The sequence below is a fragment of the Hemitrygon akajei genome, chromosome 4, assembly GCF_048418815.1.
Source record: "Hemitrygon akajei chromosome 4, sHemAka1.3, whole genome shotgun sequence".
In the NCBI taxonomy this organism is placed as follows: Eukaryota; Metazoa; Chordata; class Chondrichthyes; order Myliobatiformes; family Dasyatidae; genus Hemitrygon; species Hemitrygon akajei.
Genome location: NC_133127.1, coordinates 145,469,050 through 145,486,845, shown reverse-complemented (window position 1 = coordinate 145,486,845; position 17,796 = coordinate 145,469,050). Strand labels below are relative to the sequence as shown.

General features: G+C 42.0%; 1 protein-coding gene across 1 annotated transcript in view; it reads right to left on the bottom strand.

Moving 5' to 3' along the window:
- Nucleotides 1-17,796, bottom strand: part of tmem182a (transmembrane protein 182a) — a 56,028-nt gene that overhangs the window by 7,613 nt on the left and 30,619 nt on the right. The window contains exon 4 of the mRNA XM_073043521.1: nucleotides 16,291-16,428. Within this exon, the coding sequence (XP_072899622.1) occupies nucleotides 16,291-16,428 (138 nt within the window). The remainder of the gene's footprint in view (nucleotides 1-16,290; nucleotides 16,429-17,796) is intronic.

The window sequence follows — 17,796 nt, the reverse complement described above, 5'->3', positions numbered from 1 at the left end:
AGCTATAACAGGATCAATGCAAGATCAACCAAAGTGCACAAGGCAACAAACTGCAAATATAAATAAATAGCAATAACTAATGAGAACAGGAGATAATGAGATAAAGAGTCCTTAATATAAGATCATTAGTTGTAGGAACATTTCAATGATGGGGCAAATGAGTGTAGTTATCTCTTTTTGTTCAAGAGCCTGATGGTTGAGTGTTAGTAACTGTTCTTGAACCTGATGGTGCGAGTCCTGAGGCATCTGTACATTTACCTGATGGCAGCAACGAGAAGAGAGCATGACCTGGGTGGTGGATTTCCTGTGACAGCATTTCATGTAGATGTGCTCAATGGTTAGGAGGGTTTCACCTGTAATGCACTGGGCCGAGTCTACTACTTTTTGTAGGATTTTCCAATCATAGACATTGGTGTTTCCATACCAGGCTGTGAAGTATCCAGTCAATATACTCTCTACTAGAGATCGATAGAAATTTATAGAAGATTTAGATGTCATGCTGAATCTCGGCAGACCTCTCAGGAGGTAGAGGTGCTGTCATGCTTTCATCGCAATTGCACTTACATTCTGGGACCAGCATAGGTCCTCTGAAATACCAACACCCAGGAATTTAAAGTAGATGACCCTCTCTACTTCTGATCCTCCATTGAGGATTGACTCGTGGACCTCGGGTCTCCCTCTCCCATAATCAGCTCCTGGTCTTGCTGACATTGAGTGAGAGGTTGTTGCTATGACATCACTCAGCCAACTTTTCAGTCTCCCTCAGATATGCTGATTCCTCACTACCTTTGATTCGGCCCACAACAGTGCCATCATCAGCAAACTTGAATATGGCTTTGGAGCTGGGCTTAGACACTCAGTCACAGGTGTAAAGTGAGCAGCGCAGGGGTCTAAGCACACAGCTCTGTGGTGCACCTGAGCTGATGGAGATCGTGGAGGAGATGTTGCTGCCAATCCAAACTGACTGGGGTCTGCAAGTGAAGAAATCCAGGATCCAATTGCACAAGGAAGTATTCAGGCCAAGATCTTGCAGCTTATTGGTTAGTTTTGAGGGGATGATGGTATTGAATGCAGAGCTGTAGTTAATAACGAGCATGTATTTTTGCTGTCCAAGTGTTCCAGCGTTGAGTGAAGAGACAATGAGATGGCATCTGCTGTGGACCTTTTGCTCCAGCATGCACAATGGAGCAGATCCAAGTCACTTCTCAGGCAGGAGCTGATATATTTCATCACCATCCTCACGCTGGATTTAAGTGAAACTTCCATCAGTGAAATATAAGATGTGTGACAGCTTACTGGTAGTTCAAAAGCAAAGGAATATAATTAAAATCATTATTAGTATCTTTTTTTTAAGTAAATTGTGGTAAATGATCACTGCAAACTTTGAGGAAGTGAGTAAGGATGGAGCAAGATCAGGAGATGTGCCCTGCTGGTGCACTGCAAAAACAATGCACTTGGAGTTGGAGCCTTGTTGGTTAGAGAGAACGATTCGGAGAGGAGAAGATGAGGCACAGGAGTTCTGATGCCCATCTAACTAACCCGGGTGAATGTTGAGGCAATTTGCCCCACTGACATGATGAACTGATGCCGAGGCTTTGGGCCTACTCCATACTGCTCTGGGGATTTGGATGTAAGGACTCAATTTGGTTTGGAATGTTCTTGTTGTTGCTATTGCTGCTGCTCTTTGCATGATTTGTTTTTTTTCTTTCTCTTTGCATATTTGGGAGTTGGTCTTTAAGTTTTGTTTAATTGAGATATTTCAAGTTTCTTGCTGTGCAGCTGCCTGTATGCAAACCAGTCTCAAGGTTGTATAATTTATGCATTCTTTGATACTAAATGTACTTGTTACGTACCCCGTAACTGGGTCACTTACCAGCAAAGATAGAGAGGTCCGTTGAAGTCTGATGGTACTATTTTTAACAGTATTTATTGATAGAAATACACAAAAATAATATCAATGCAAACACACAGATAATATATGTCGTCAATACTAAATCTAAACGCGCGGGTATAATAATAATCAATAAGAAATAAGCTGTATCGTTGTCTAGGGGATAATGAATTGTCCGATGGAAATATATAGTTTATTCAGTTCATACAGGCTGCAGCCATTGGGGACCCTGTGTGGCAATTGTTGGAGAGAGAGAGAGATGGGTTAAAACTTGCCCATTCTGTTTATGATGTCAATCCTTTGAGAGTCATTAAGAGTTGAGTTCCCCGTTGTTAGCTAAAAACCGTTTTTCCGTGGCAAAGGTCACCGATTCCGGGCAAATGGAAGCGGACGCACGTGGCCTTCCACCGGCTTTCGCTATTACGGGATCGCTAGCGTTACTTCTGGTGCGTCTGAGGGGCTGTTCCTACAGACCCTCTTTTTATCCTGACTCACAGGGTCTCAGGTGTCAATCAGGTTGGGGATGATGCAATCCCTCCACCAACCTCCTCCTTGGTTCATTGCCTGGGGCTTTGATTGCATCGTCCAGGATGCAATCCACAAGTCCGTCTCCAAGAGACAATAGCTGGTATCAATGGGTCCGCCTTTCGGAGGCCAGGACACATTCTAACCCTTTTGTGGATTCTGCATGTCTTTCTCTCATTTCTTGTGTCTCCTGAATTGAGTCAATAGTGACCTTGCGATTCTCACAAAGGAGGGGGCTACCCCTGCACCCTTCGGCCCCTCAGAGCTGTGGTACATTCATAACATACTTTGACTCTTTGAACAGGGTGATGATCACTTAGACAGGTTACCATGCTCTTCTTGGGCACCAGTATAATTAAAACCTGTTAGAAGCAGATGGGTGCCATGCACTGCTGAAGTGAGAGGTTAAAGATCTCAGTGAACATGCCAGCCAGTTGGTCAGCACAGGCTTTATTACGTGGCCAGGTACTTGGTCCAGTCCAGAAGCTTTCCATGGATTCATCCTCCTGAAAGCAGGCCGCACCTCAACTTCAGAGACTGATGTCACAGGGTCATTGGGGGATATGAGGGTTTGTGATGGTTTCTCCGTGTTCTGACACTCAAAGTGAGCATAGAAGGCATTGCGCTCATCTGGAAGTGAAGCCCTGCTGTCTCCTATGTCGCTTGATTTAACTTTGTAGGAGCCGATAGCATTCAAGCTGTCGAGCTTCCTTCATCGATTCAAGTTTGGTCTGGAATTTCCACTTCACCCATGTGATGCTTCACGGAGATCCCACCTGTACCTCTTGTAGCTCTCTTGGTCTCCAGACTTGAATGCCTCTAATGTGGCCCCCCAGCAGATCTCATATCTCATAGTTCATCCAGAGCTTCTGACTGGGGAAGACTCTGCATGATTTAGTGAGGACACACTCATCGACAGCTGTTTTAACGATGTCAATTCACCACAGAAGGGCCTAGGTCCTAACACAAGCTACTACGGCGGCCCAAATAAACTGGAACAGCAGGGTGTTGAGGGTCAAGCGAGGCTGGATCACTCTAAGCATCAAGCCAATTTGGAGAGGTCAAGAATGACTTCCTCAGCAGCTTACAGGCAATCGCAAAGCCAGAAACCAAAAAAAAAAGATTTTCAAAAATAAAGACCAACCCCCAATATGCACAGAGAAAGGGAAAAATAACACCAATCATGCACACAGTAGAAGTGAGCAACAACAGCATTCCAAACCAAATTGAGTCCTTAGATCGAAAACCCCGGAACAGCCAGAGTAGGCCAAAAGCCTTGGTATTCAGTTCATCATATTCATGGGGCAAGTCATTGCACCATTCACAGATATGAAGCACAGCGGCCGGGGACGGTCTCACAGCTGAGACGTCATGGAGAGAGGAGCTCCCAGACTATCTGCGCCGTAGTTTAAATTATCCGAACAGCAGATATGCAACCCTCAATGAACACTACCAAATACAAATTAATGGATTATTATTACAATGCTGTTTGTGGGACAGCTGGATTTACATCTAACTGTGCCTGTGCTGTAGATACACTTAAATGGCTCTATGCCAGTTTGAGAAGCCCAAAATTAAGACAGAAGCAAAATGATTGCCAGCCTTTATTCTTTTATCAGTTTGGTAGAATTTGCTACTGAAATCTGTTTAATACGTGTGAATTTCACAGACCTAAAATATTCTAGCCGAGAGCTGATAAACTTAATCCATTTTAAGAGAGAACGATAACAGTGTATATTATTTCACAAATATGGCCTTGTTTTATCAGATTACAGAGCTGGTGAAATTGAACAGACATGCTAATTGCAGAACTCTGAATAGCTCAGAAATCTCGTAACATAACTACCAAAGTATTATAAATGAGCTAGAGAATACTGGCTCAAATTCAGTAACCGCAGCTGATAATTTGAATAGCTTAACAACAAATAAAAATTAAAATTTGGCAAAAGAGGTGGGGGCGTGGCAGTGTTGATCAGAGATAGTGTCATGGCCGCAGAAAAGCTTGAAGCCATGGAGGGATTGATACGGAGTCTCTATGGTGGAGGTTAAGGACAGGATGGGGTCAATAACTTTACTGGGTGTTTTTTATAGGCTGCCCAATAGTAACAGGAAATCGAGGAGCAGATAGGGAAACAGATCCTGGAAAGGTGTAACAATAACAGAGTTGTCGTGATGGGAGATTTTAATTTCCCAAATATCGATTGGCATCTCCCTGGAGCAAGGGGTTCAGATGGGGTCGAGTTTGTTTGGTGTGTTCAGGAAGGTTTCTTGACACAGTATGTAGATAAGCCTACAAGAGGAGAGGCTGTACTTGATTTGAGAAATGAACCTGGTCACATGTCAGATCTCTCAGTGGGAGAGCATTTTGGAGATAGTGATCATAATTCTATCTCCTTTACAATAACATTAGAGAGAGATAGAAACAGACAAGTTAGAAAAGAGTTTAATTGGAGTAAGGGGAATTATGAGGCTATCAGGCAGGAAATTGGAGGCTTAAATTGGAAACAGATGTTCTCGGGGAAAGGTACGGAAGAAATGTGGCAAATATTCAGGGGATATTTGTGTAGAGTTCTGCATAGGTACATTCCAATGAGAGTGAAGTTATGGTAGGGTACAGGAACTGTGGTGTACAAAGGCTGTAATAAATCTAGTCAAGAAGAAAAGAAAAGCTTACAAAAGGTTCAGAGAGCTAGGTAATGTTAGAGATCTATGAGATTATAAGGCTAATAGGAAGGAGCTTAAGAAGGAAATTAGGAGAGCCAGAAGGGGCCATGAGAAGGCCTTGGTAGGCAGAATTAAGGAAAACCCCAAGGCATTCTACAAGTATGTGAAGAGCAAGAGGATAAGACGAGAAAGAATAGGACCTATCAAGTGTGACAGTGGGAAAGTGTGAAAGGAACCGAAGGAAATAGCAGAGGTACTTAATGAATACTTTACTTCAAATATTCACTATGGAAAAGGATCTTAGTTATTGTAGTGATGACTTGCAGCAGGCTGAAAAGCTTGAGCATGTAGATATTAAGAAAGAGGATGTGCTGGAGCTTTTGGAAAGCATCAAGTTGGATAAGTCACTGGGACCAAATGAAATGTACCCCAGGCTGCTGTGGGAGGTGAGGGAGGAGATTGCTGAGCCTCTGGCGATGATCTTTGCATCATCAATGTGGACTGGAGAGGTTCCGGAGGATTGGACGGTTGAGGATGTTGTTCCTTTATTCAAGAAAGGGAGTAGAGATAGCCCAGGAAATTATAGACTGGTGAGTCTTACCTCAGTGGTTGGTAAGTTGATGGAGAAGGTCCAGACAGGCAGGATTTATGAACATTTGGAGAGGTATAATATGATTAGGAATAGTCAGCATGGCTTTGTCAAGGGCAGTTTGTGCCTTACAAGCCTGATTGAATTTTTTGAGGATGTGACTAAGCACGTTGATGAAGGAACAGCAGTAGATGTAGTGTATATGGATTTCAGCAAGGCATTTGATAAGGTACCCCATGCAAGGCTTATTGAGAAAGTAAGGAGGCATGGGATCCAAGGGGACATTGCTTTGTGGATCCAGAACTGGCTTGCCCACAGAAGGCAAAGAGTGGCTGTAGACGGGTTATATTCTGCATGGAGGTCAGTGACCAGTGGTGTGCCTCAGGGATCTGTTCTGGGACCCTTACTGTTCATGATTTTTATAAATGACCGGGATGAGGAAGTGGAGGGATGGGTTAGCAAGTTTGCTGATGACACAAAGATTGAAGGTGTTGTGGATAGTGTGGAGGGCTGTCAGAGGTTACAGTGGGACATTGATAGGATGCAACACTGGGTTGAGAAGTGGCAGATAGAGTTCAACCCAAATAAGTGTGAGGTGGTTCATTTTGGTAGGTCAAATTTGATGGCAGAATATAGTATTAATGGTAAGATGCTTGACTTGTGAAGGATCAGAGGGATCTTGGGGTCTGAGTCCATAGGACACTCAAAGCAGCTGCGCAGGTTGACTCTGTGGTTAAGAAGGTGTATGGTGTATTGGCCTTCATCAATTGTGGAATTGAATTTAGGAGCCGAGAGGTAACGTTGCAGCTATACAGGACCCTGGTCAGACCCCACTTGGAGTACTGTGCTCAGTTCTGGTCGCCTCACTACAGGAAGGATATGGAAGCCATAGAAAGGGTTCAGAGGAGATTTACAAGGATATTGCCTGGATTGGGGAGCATGCCTTATTAAAACAGGTTGAGTGAACTCGGCCTTTTCTCCTTGGAGCAACGGAGGATGAGAGGTGACCTGATAGGGGTGTATAAGATGATCAGAGGCATTGATCATGTGGATAGTCAAAGGCTTATTCCCAGGGCTGAAATGGTTGTCACAAGAAGACACAGGTTTAAGGTGCTGGGGAGTAGGTACAGAGGAGATGTCAGGATAAATTTTTTACTCAGCGAGTGGTGAGTGCGTGGAATGGACTGCCAGCAATGGTGGTGGAGGCGGATATGATAGGGTCTTTTAAGAGGCTTTTAGATAGGTACATGGAGCTTAGTAAAATAGAGGGCTATAGGTAAGTCTAGTAATTTCTGAGGTAGGGACATGTTGGGCACAACTTTGTGGGCCGAAGGGCCTGTACTGTGCTGTAGGTTTTCTATGTTTCTATAAAATGTCATTAAGTTAGAGTTGCACAGCAAAGAATAGGCCCTTTGGCCTATAATGTCCTTGCTAAACATTGTATTTATTTATCCTGGTCTCTTTTTACCCTCATTTAGTCTATGGATTTTTCTGCCGTGCTGATTCATGCTTGCCTAAATGCTTCTTCAATGTTTCTAACATAGAACATAGAACAGTGCAACACAGAAATAGGCCATGCTGCCCACAATGATTGTGCCAACCCAGCTAAAAAGCAAATCGAAAACACCCAAGCACTAATCCCTCTTACCTACACAATGTCCATATCCATCCATCTTCCTTACATCCATGGGCCTATCTAAATATCTCTAAAAAGCTTCTAATGTATTTGCCTCTACGGCCATACCAAGCAACGTATTCCAGGCATCCACCACCCTCTGAGTAAAAGACTTCCTATTCACAACTCCTTGAACCTAACCCCCCCCCCCCCCCCAAAGTTCAATGGTTTTAGTAATTTCATTCTGGGAAACAGATATTCCCTGTCTTCTCTGTCTACGCCTCTCAGAATCCTATACACCTCTGTCAGATCTCCCCTCAGCCAGTGCCGCTCCAGAGAAAACAACTGAAGTTTATGCAGCCTCTCATGATAGCACATGCCCTCTAAACCAGGCAGCAACCTCTTTTGCACCCTCTCCAAAGCTTCAACAACCTTCCTATAGTGGGTCGACCAGAACTGTATGCAATACTCCAGATGTGGCCTAACCAGAGTTTTAAAAAGTTGCAATGTAACCTCTGGACTTTTGAATTCAATGCCTCCATAAATAAAAGCAAGTATTCTATAAGCCATCTTAACCACCTTATTGAACTGTGTGGCCACTTTCAAGGAGCTATGAACTTGGATTCCAAGATCGTTCTGCTCAGCAACACTGTTAAGGGTCTTGCCTGTTTACTGTACTTTAGCTGTGTACTGTCTCTTTGCATTTGCCCTGCCAAGGTGCAGCACCTCACATTTACCTGGGTTAAACTCCCTGCCATTTTTCTGCCCACATCTGCAACTGATCTATACAGCAATGTATTCTTTGCCAGTCTTCTACACTATCCACAACTCCAGCAATCTTGGTATCTACTTCAAACTTTCTAACCCACTCATACATCACAAATAGGGGAGTTCCTGGCACAGTTCCCTGCAGAACACCACTTTCTACAGACCTCCAGCTCAAATAAGTCCCTTCCACCATTACCCTCTGCCTTCTATGTGCAAGCCAGTTCTGAATTCACCGTGGATCCTATGCATCTTAATTTTCTGTGTAAGTCTCCCATGAGAAACTTTGTCAAACACCTTACTAAAATCCAATGTTAGCAACATCCACTACCCTACCCTCATCAAGCTCTCTTATCACCCTGTCAAAAAACTCTATCCATGACCTGCCAATCACAAAGCCATGCTGGCTCTGCCTAATTAGACCATGGGCTTCCACATATATCAAATGTATCCGAAGAATTTCTCCAACAATTTCCCAACACCTGACGTGATACTTTCTGGTTTATAAATTCCCAGGAATTTCAATTGTTCCCTTCTTAAACAGAAGTACAACATAAGCTATTTGCCAGTCCTCCAGGACCTCACCTGTGGCTAGAGAGGACACAAAGATACTGGTCAAGGCCCTAGCAAACTCATCTTCTGTGTCCTTCAATAACCTGGGGTAATGTCCATTAGGCCCTGGGGACTTATCCACCTTAATACTCATTAGGAAGCCCAATACTTCCTCCTCCTTGACCTCCAAATGCCCAAGCATATTTATACACTCAGCACTGATCTCCAGGTCTTTCATTTCCTTTACCTTGGTAGCTACCGAATCAGAGTACTCACTAAGTACCTCAGATTCTCCGCATCCAAGCAAATGTTCCCCTCTTTATCCTTGGGTGGTCACACCCTCTCCCTAATTATCCTCTTACTCTTGACGTATGTATAGAATGCCTTGGGATTCACCTTAATCCTACTTGGCAAGGACTTTTCATGGCCCTTTGGGAATATAAAGGTAGCACGTGTGGGAGGTTCACCTTCTTTCTTTTCTGGTCAGGCTGAAGTCAGGACCAGCACGGAAGGACCACTGAGATAAGAGCATTGCAAGCAGAGACAATCCCCCATGTTTGTTTAGTTAAGTATCAGTTTGTGGTATGCTTACTTCTTTGGTTTTATAATTCAGGAATATCTATTCAATTAAAGGGTAACTGAATGTCCAGCGGAGAGGTTCGGGTAGCTTAGATGAACACTTGTTTAGCTAGATGACCAGTTTAGTGTTCCACTGTTCATTTCTAAATAAATACTTAACATACCCATTTTTAAATCTGCGTCTCCTGTTCCACTCTTTGGATCCTCAAACCTGTTCTCCCACGTTACATTTAGCACAGTCGGCCGGATGTAGTGAGTGGGAGCAGGGACGGTACCCCGGGATGGCCATGTCTATGCTGTGTGGTACTGTAAAGCTGGGTACTCCTAGGACACTGAATGGCACTTAGTGGGTATGCAGCTCTCGGGCCTATCTGTAGCTTCCAACGGGGTGGTATGGTTGCTGCCATCCATACGTGGTGTCGTACATACACATCAGCGCTCTGGATGAGCACCCTGCCTATGATGGTTGGCATAGTAAAAGAGACAGAATGGTTTTGGGTGGTAGTTTTTCACACGTATGGTGCCTCTAGGTTGTCCCGGGTAATTATACACATGGTCTTTGCGATGGAAATGTTGGCTAATGAGACGGCCATAGCTCACAAAGATACTGAGGAAGCATTGACTCGGATATAGGCCAAGGTAATAGTTAATTGAATGGTTGCCTTGTAGGACTGCATGGCCTTAGATTACCTCCTCACAGAGAAAGGTAGCACTTGTGCTGTCATTGGTGAAGAATGCCATGCATACATTCCTGATGAGTCAGGGAACATCACTCACTTGGCTAACCATATTAGACAGTTGGTGAACAAAATTATGAAAGCAGAGGAGTAGTTCCATAACCTTTCTGCTCCAGGGGGAAGTTGGTGGCCTTTTGGAGCACTGGAAAGTTGCTGGACTACTATAATACACTGAGTTGTAACTATTGGACATAATACTGGGTATTATACTTTTGTCTTGTACCTCTATTTTAATGGGATCTGTGAGGGGTTTACTAGCCTGAGGGCCAGATTGTCACAATGCCACGACTTTCGAGGGGTGAAGTGTGAAGGGGTGAAGGGGCGTGGCTTATTTGCCAGTTGAAAACCACTTCTGTCATGCCAGTCAGTGATTGGTTGGTTTAAGTTCTATAATGCTGTTTCCCATTGGATGGCTTGTGCATATTTCCAGTTCTGGTCACATTCGGGAATATAAAGGTAGCACGTGCTGGAGGTATGCCCACTTTCTTTCCCGTCATCCACAGGGCCCAATTCAGGCTGAAGTTGTGACCACCACTGAAGGATCACTGAGAAAGGGCATTACAGGTGTAGATGCCCCCCACCCCCATGGTTTGTTCAGTTAAGTATCTGTTTGTAGTATGCATACTTCTTGGGTTTTATAATTTGAAAAGATTTAGCAGAATATCCGTTCAATTAAAGGGTAACTGAATGTGCAGTGTATTGATTTTAGTTACCTTAACTGAACACCTGTTTAGCTAGACAAATGGTTTAGTGTTTCACTGTTCATTTTGAAATAAAAACTTAATGTACATGTTCTTAAATCTGTGTCTCCTGTTCCACTCATTGAATCTTTGAACCCAGGTTACACCACTTCAGGGTTCTTTTCTGATTTTGTTTATACTCCCCATGTGCTCTGTTTGATCCTAACTTCCAAAGCTGTGCATACTTTTCCTTTCTCTTCTTGACTAAATTCATCACCTCTCTGGACATCCAAAGTTCTCATCTTTCCATCCCTGTCCTCCTTTCAAACAGGAACATACCTTTCTGGTACTCCATGCAGTGTCCACATGTCTGATGTGGAACTGCCAGAAAAAGAATGAGAACCTGCCTCTACCAGCTCCTTAGCCGCTCACTCCAGATTCTAAACACACTCATAGTCTCACTGAATCTTTTACTTCTCATTTCATACCTATGCTGTCTTGTTGCAACATTCTACCATGAGAAAAAGATTCTTAATATCTACTCCATGACTTTACATACCTGTATCAGGTCACCTCACAGCCCCTCTTACTCCAGGGATATCAGGCCCAGCCTATCAAATCTCTGCTTACAAGTGAAATATTTCAATTCATATAACTAATGATGAATCTCCTCTGTACCCTCTCCAAAACAATCACATCCTTTCTATATTGTGAGGGGTAGAATTGCCCACGATACTCCTTGTGTGGCCTAACCAATGGCATCCCTTTTCTGCTATCCTTTGTCACAACTGATAATGACAATTAACCTTTATGCCTTCCTTACCATTCTATCTACTTGTCCTGTCACTTCCAGGGACCTATGGACTTGTACCCCAAGGTTCATCAACACTCCCTTGGGCCTACTATGCCCTACGCTATGTGACCTTTCAAAAATGTACTTGTCAGGAATAAATTCTTTAAATTCTATAAAATGATCAAAAAATTGTTAGATGGAACTGGGGGACTGAGTATTCACCACTATAAGTTAAACACTGTAAATGTGACTGGAAAAAAGGTGAATTCAGACCCTTCACCCCACTGAGTCGGGACTGAACACCAAGATCTCATTTTCATTATTTGTACATGAATCCTATGTTATTCATTCAGATTCCCATCAATTACTGATTCTATCAGTCTTCTACACATCCGGGGTGGTTTTCAGTGCACAATTAATGTAGAATTGTGACTAGTGGTGTGTACAGGAATTGGTGCTGGGTCAATTGTTTTTCATCATCTATATTAATGATTTGAATGATGATATGGTAAATTGGATCAGGAAATTTGTAGATGACACCAAGACTGGGGTGTAGTGGACTGCGAAGTTGACTATCAAAGCTTGCAACAGGATCTGGACCAACTGGAAAAATGGATTGATAAATGGCAGATAGTATTTAATGCAGACAAGTGTGAGGTGCTGTACTTTAAGAGCACAAACCAGAGTAGATCTTCCACAGTGAATGGTAAAGCCCTGAATACAGGGACCTAGGAATATAGAACTATAATTCCTTGAAAGTGGCATTGCAGGTAAATAGGGTCATAAAGAGAACTTTTGGCACATTGGACTTCATAAGTCAGGGCGTTGAGTACAGGATGTGTGATGTTATATAAGATATTGGCGAGGCCAACTTTGGAGTACAGTGTGCAGTATTGATTACCTCAAACAAGAAAGATATCAATAATATTGAAAGCATAGAGAAAATTTACAAGGATGTTGCTAGTGATATACTTTGTAACTCCAGAAACTAATTGAAAGAAAAAGACAGGAGTAGGGATACATGCCTTCTTACTTTATTTTCCCTATTCTTTCTAATGAGGTGCTCACATATAATGTGGTGGTGTAATGACGTATGCCATTTACGTACTTCTTATATATAACCAGCAATAAATTATGTAAACAAAGAATGCATAATCAAAATATATTTACAATATTACTCAAATATTATGGAAATATTAAATACACTACTCTTGGCGGATAATGTCTTCCTTGAAAAGGATGGTCAATTTGCTCGGCAGGTGAGGCTTGTGGCTTTGAAACTATCTCAGGCTGTGCGGCCTCCTCCATGGTGGTTGTAGGAGTTGATTCCGGGTCTACAGAAAGTGGTTTTGACAGTGTGGAATCCCTCTTTCTCTAGCAATTGATTCTGCTCTCCTCAACTGATTGATATATCATCTCCAGATGACATCGGAAACAAACTCCACTGTTTAGGAGAACGGTCCAGTTCTGTCCTTAATCTTTCCAAGTACCCACTTTTGATCATCTCTGTAGTCCTGACCAGGAGTGAAACATCAAACATCCTTGTTTGAGGAGCCCTCAATTTGTCACAACTGCTTGGACTGCATACTCCTTCTAAAACTGGGTTTGAGGAGATGCAATATGAGTGCAAAGAACAACGCAGGAACAGCATAGCTGGTGAACTGTTGGTTACGGAGTGTGTTGTATTGCAATATGCAAAGAGGAAACTGGTGGGCTTCTGATTCTACTGACATTGCTCGCAGTGCGTTCTTTAGACTCTGGACAAACCTTTCTGCCAAGCCATTTGTAGAGCTGGGTGGTACGGTGCAGATGGCATATACCTTATTCCAGGAAAGGCCGAAACTGTTCCTCAACAGACACTGTCACTGGCTAAGTGACCCGTCCTTGAGAAGAAGCTTCTCAACACATCAACAGTGGGCAAGACTGTAGTGGAACAATTCTAACCACTATAGCTGTATCCATTACCACCAAGAAATATGTGTCCATGAATATCCACATGAATTCTTTGCCACGGTAAGGAGAAGTACTGCTCTTGGCATCTCCTGGAAGTGTTGGTATTCTGAACTGTGTATGGGAAGCTACTCAAACTCTTGACCTATCCCAGGCCACCAAACCTTCTAGCTAATGCTTTCATTTTGACCATTCCTAGATAACCATCTTGTAGCTCCCTCAACACTTTATCTCTCAGCTTGGAGAGTACAATTCTCAATCCCCACATTAGGCAAACCCTGTCAATGGCCTTAACTTTTCAAGTCAAGCTTGCTGAGAGTGCATTGAAGTGGCGGGGCCTGGGACCAAGAGCAAGGAACAATCTGAGGTTTGGCCAATTTTAGCATTGGGTCTGATTGAAAAGGTCAGGGTGTCGGGTCCGGAGGTGGTGGATGGGCTAGTGTTCAGCTTGCTGACCGGCAAGATTCACTTGTCTCTGTACTGAATTTAGGCTGTGATCTGTAACTAAATGGGTCCCTGAATCCGCTGACTGGCTTCATGACTATGGACTCACTTTAGTGAATTTCAGTATTGATTGCTATTTGCTTATTTTTATTGTTTGAATGATTTTTTGTTTTTGCAAGTTGGATGTTTAACAGTCTTTTTTTAATGGGTTATATAGGGTTTCCTTGTCTCGAGGCTGCCTGTAAGGAAATAATTCTCAAGGTTGTGTATAGTATATCTAGTGCCTTTCTTAATTCACTTTCAGTTCACTATTTCAGGATTATGGTATGCAAATAGATCTCCAACCAACTTTAGTTGTCTCAGCCAATCACAACCACAAAATGCTGGCCCTCCTGTTTTTACCACATAGACGCACAATGAGGCTTGTTGGTTGTTGTATTTCACTGCTAAAAATGTCATTCCTACAGTTGTATCTTTCCTCCAGTATAAGCTCTTAGTTGGATATCTGCAGGCTTCATTTCAGTATCTTTGAAATGCCGCCAAGCTCATTTTGAGGAATGACTGGAACAGCCAAGCTAGTGCCCAATTCCATTTTAATTAATTTTCCATTCACTTCTGATGCAAGCCATATTGCCTGTCAATTGTCAGTTTTCACATTGTAAACCTTAAGGCTATGGAGCCCTATGTCACTCTCATCATCATCAGATTTTTCATCAACAGCATGCAGATTAATGTTCTTTTAAAAACTACAACTTGACGTTTTAACTTTTTCTCTTCCCTGTGCAGTCCATTGAATTTTGTATGCCTGACATGCTGTTTGTGTGTGTCCCACTTTGTTGCATTTCCTATCTTTGAACCTGCACATTGATCTGGTGTATGTGGGCCCCTGCCACAATGGTAACACAGTTGGTACAGTCTGGTAGGTTTCTGTTTGGACATTGCAATTTTGTTCACACTCACTTTCATTCTCCGGCTGCTGTTTTGTTTGATACAGCATTTTCAATTGCTCTTTTAAAAGTGAGTTGTGCTTCAATTAATAGCCATTTTTGAATGCTTTTGTGTACAATTCCACAAACTAAGCAATCACTCAGTGCAACATTATGTCCATCACTGAAATGACAATTTCTTCAATTCAGCCATGTGAGCTGAATTGGACTCTCCTTCCTTTTGGTTCCGTTTATGAAACCTAAAGCATTCTTCAGTCAACAATGGCTCTGGTTCTAAATATTCCTGCACTATGTTCAGGATAGAAGCAAAACTCATTTTGGCTGGTTTAGTTGGAGCAATTAAAGTTCTTAGTAAATTGCATGCTTTTCCACCCATTGTACTCAGCAACACTGGCAATGATTATTCATCAGCTATTTCATTTGCCTCAAAATGCTGCTCAATTTGTTCAGTATCAACAAGCGGACATACTTGTTGCTTGTTAATTTTGTCTGTCTTCTACATTTTTGTACTTGAACATCTCTAGCCCCTTCTGAAGCAAAACAGGGAGGTAGTTGGTTCAGGTTCATTTTAAAACTTTCTTGCCACCACTGTTATGTTTTGTAACTCAAGAAACTAATCAAAAGGAAATCCTAGCGGCTGGGATACTTGCCTACTTAGTCCTTTTCTTTCTTTTTTTTCCAAGTGAGGTGTTCACATATGACATGGTGGCATAATGACTTATGCCATTCACGTACTTCTTACTTATAACCCACAATGTGCTATCTAAACAAAGAATGCTAAGCAAACAATATATCTATAATATTACTCAGATATTACTGAAATATTAGAAATGCTAGAGCTGGAACTTAAAGACCTGAATTATTGGGAACTGTTGAATAGTTTAGGACTATATTCCCAGGATTAGAGGAGAATGAGGTATATAAAATTATTAATGGTGTCCATTGGGTGAATGCAAGCAGACATTATTCCTCAGGTAGGGTGAGACTGGAACTAGTGGTCATAGGTTTAAGCGGAAAGGTGAGATATTCGGGGGAGCCTGAGGGGTAGGACTTCAGTCGAGTGAAGGTAGGTAGAACTAGGCAGAAGACCAAGCCAGGATTAGGTGGGCTGAAGGGCCTATTTCTATGCTGTAGCACTCAATGACTCTATCAGCCTGCATATTATGGGATGTTGGATGAAACCACAGCAGCCAGAGGAAACTCGTGCTGCCACAGAGAGAACTTGTAAACTCCACACTAACTGCACTGGAGGCTAAAACTGAACTCAGGGTGCTGGAAATCTAGTCAGCAGCTCCACTGCCTGTGCCACTGCACATAGCTTATTTTAACTACTTAATCAAAATATGGATGACAGAAGTAATATTTTATAATGTTTTGAGCTATTGATGCCCCATAAATGGAAAAAAAATTCATTATCTAATTCAATCTAATAACATCCATGTCACATGAAATTCTTGCCACACTACTCATTGTTAAACTTGGAGCTGAGTGAGTGTTTGCTATGTCATAAACACAAAATAGCCTGGTCCTATAAAATATTTACAAAAGATTCCACTTACCAGCAGATAGAAATAGTCCGCCACCTGCTTTGTAGAGGTTATAATTGGAAAACGGAGCAGCACAGATGATAATGAAGCCTCCTACTATGGCAGCAATGACACCCAACAGCATGAATACAGACCAGAAACCACGGTAAACTAAAAGCACAAACAGCATGTGCATTAGTTCAACTCATAAAACGATTGAATCTTTATTTCTCTCCATAGATACTGCCTGACCTTCTGAGTAACTCCAGTATTTTGTCTATGTTGCTCTGGATATCCAGCATATGCAGAATCTCTTATGTTCCAGAATATTACAATATTTAGTGTAGTATTGTTTTATCCACAGGGTTGGAAGCATGGGAATTTCATGATACTGACTTGGTCACATTGCAGAAAGATGCACCAATGATTGCAGACATTCATGTGTAAGTTAGCGGAAAAGATGTTGATTTAATGGGCTGTTTGCTCATGGATTAAAATGTGCAGGAAAAGATTTAAAGGGGTCCTAAGGGGCAAGTTTTTCATACAGAGGTTAGTGAGTATTTGGAACAAACTGCCAAAGTAAGTGATAAAGCCCTACAAATAAATTAACAAAGGAAATTCAGATGCGTAAATGGATAGGAAAGTATGGGCCACAGACAGGCAAATGGGTCTAGTGCAGGGACTTGAGTTAGTTGGCATGAATGAGAAAGGCCAAATAATCTGTTTCCATGCTATGACTCTCTGGATGTAGTCAAACTGAAAGCTGTTGGATTTGAACTCATTGATGCAACTTGATCATTTCCCATCACATTCCTTACCGATAGGGTAAAGTAAAGACAGTCTCAAGATAAAGGGGAAACTAGTCAAAAATTCAACATTGAGTTGAATGGTTACATGTACATGTACTGCCAGTTGGACTCACCTCCACAACAATCTGTGTCAGATATTCTCACATAGCTGTGGAGACCAATGACAAATTTCTCTCCAAATGTTTTACAATCACACATAATAATTTGATATAATAATTTTAACCAGTATTATCTACTGCAATTTATCACCAAAAATTGTTGTAAACGGAATCAAGAAGTGAAAACTAGTGTATTTTGACAAAATACCTAAGCACTTGGTTGGAGAGTTCAGTTATGATCTTTTCCAATGGTAATGCAAAACTCATATTTGGCCATATTGCTTTTCATTGGCATGTAATGATTTGTTTATACATAAAAAGAAATGTGAAAAGATGTCAGCAATTTTTTGACATTGAACCAAATAATATCCGTCCATGGAAAGTATGAAACATCCCTGGGATGATCTCATAGATATAATCCTTTTTTAAATTTCAATGATACAGTAGGTGGCTCTTTTGTTTTATTAATTTAAGGGGTATGTGTAATTCTAAACAGTTTACATTTGCAACTACACCCTAATTGCTCTTGAAAATGTGATAGGCAGCTCCAAGCATTGAAGGAATTCCCAAAGCATTTAGGCCCTGCAACAATGAAGGACTTTGATCTAATTCTAACGCAGGATCATGTGAAG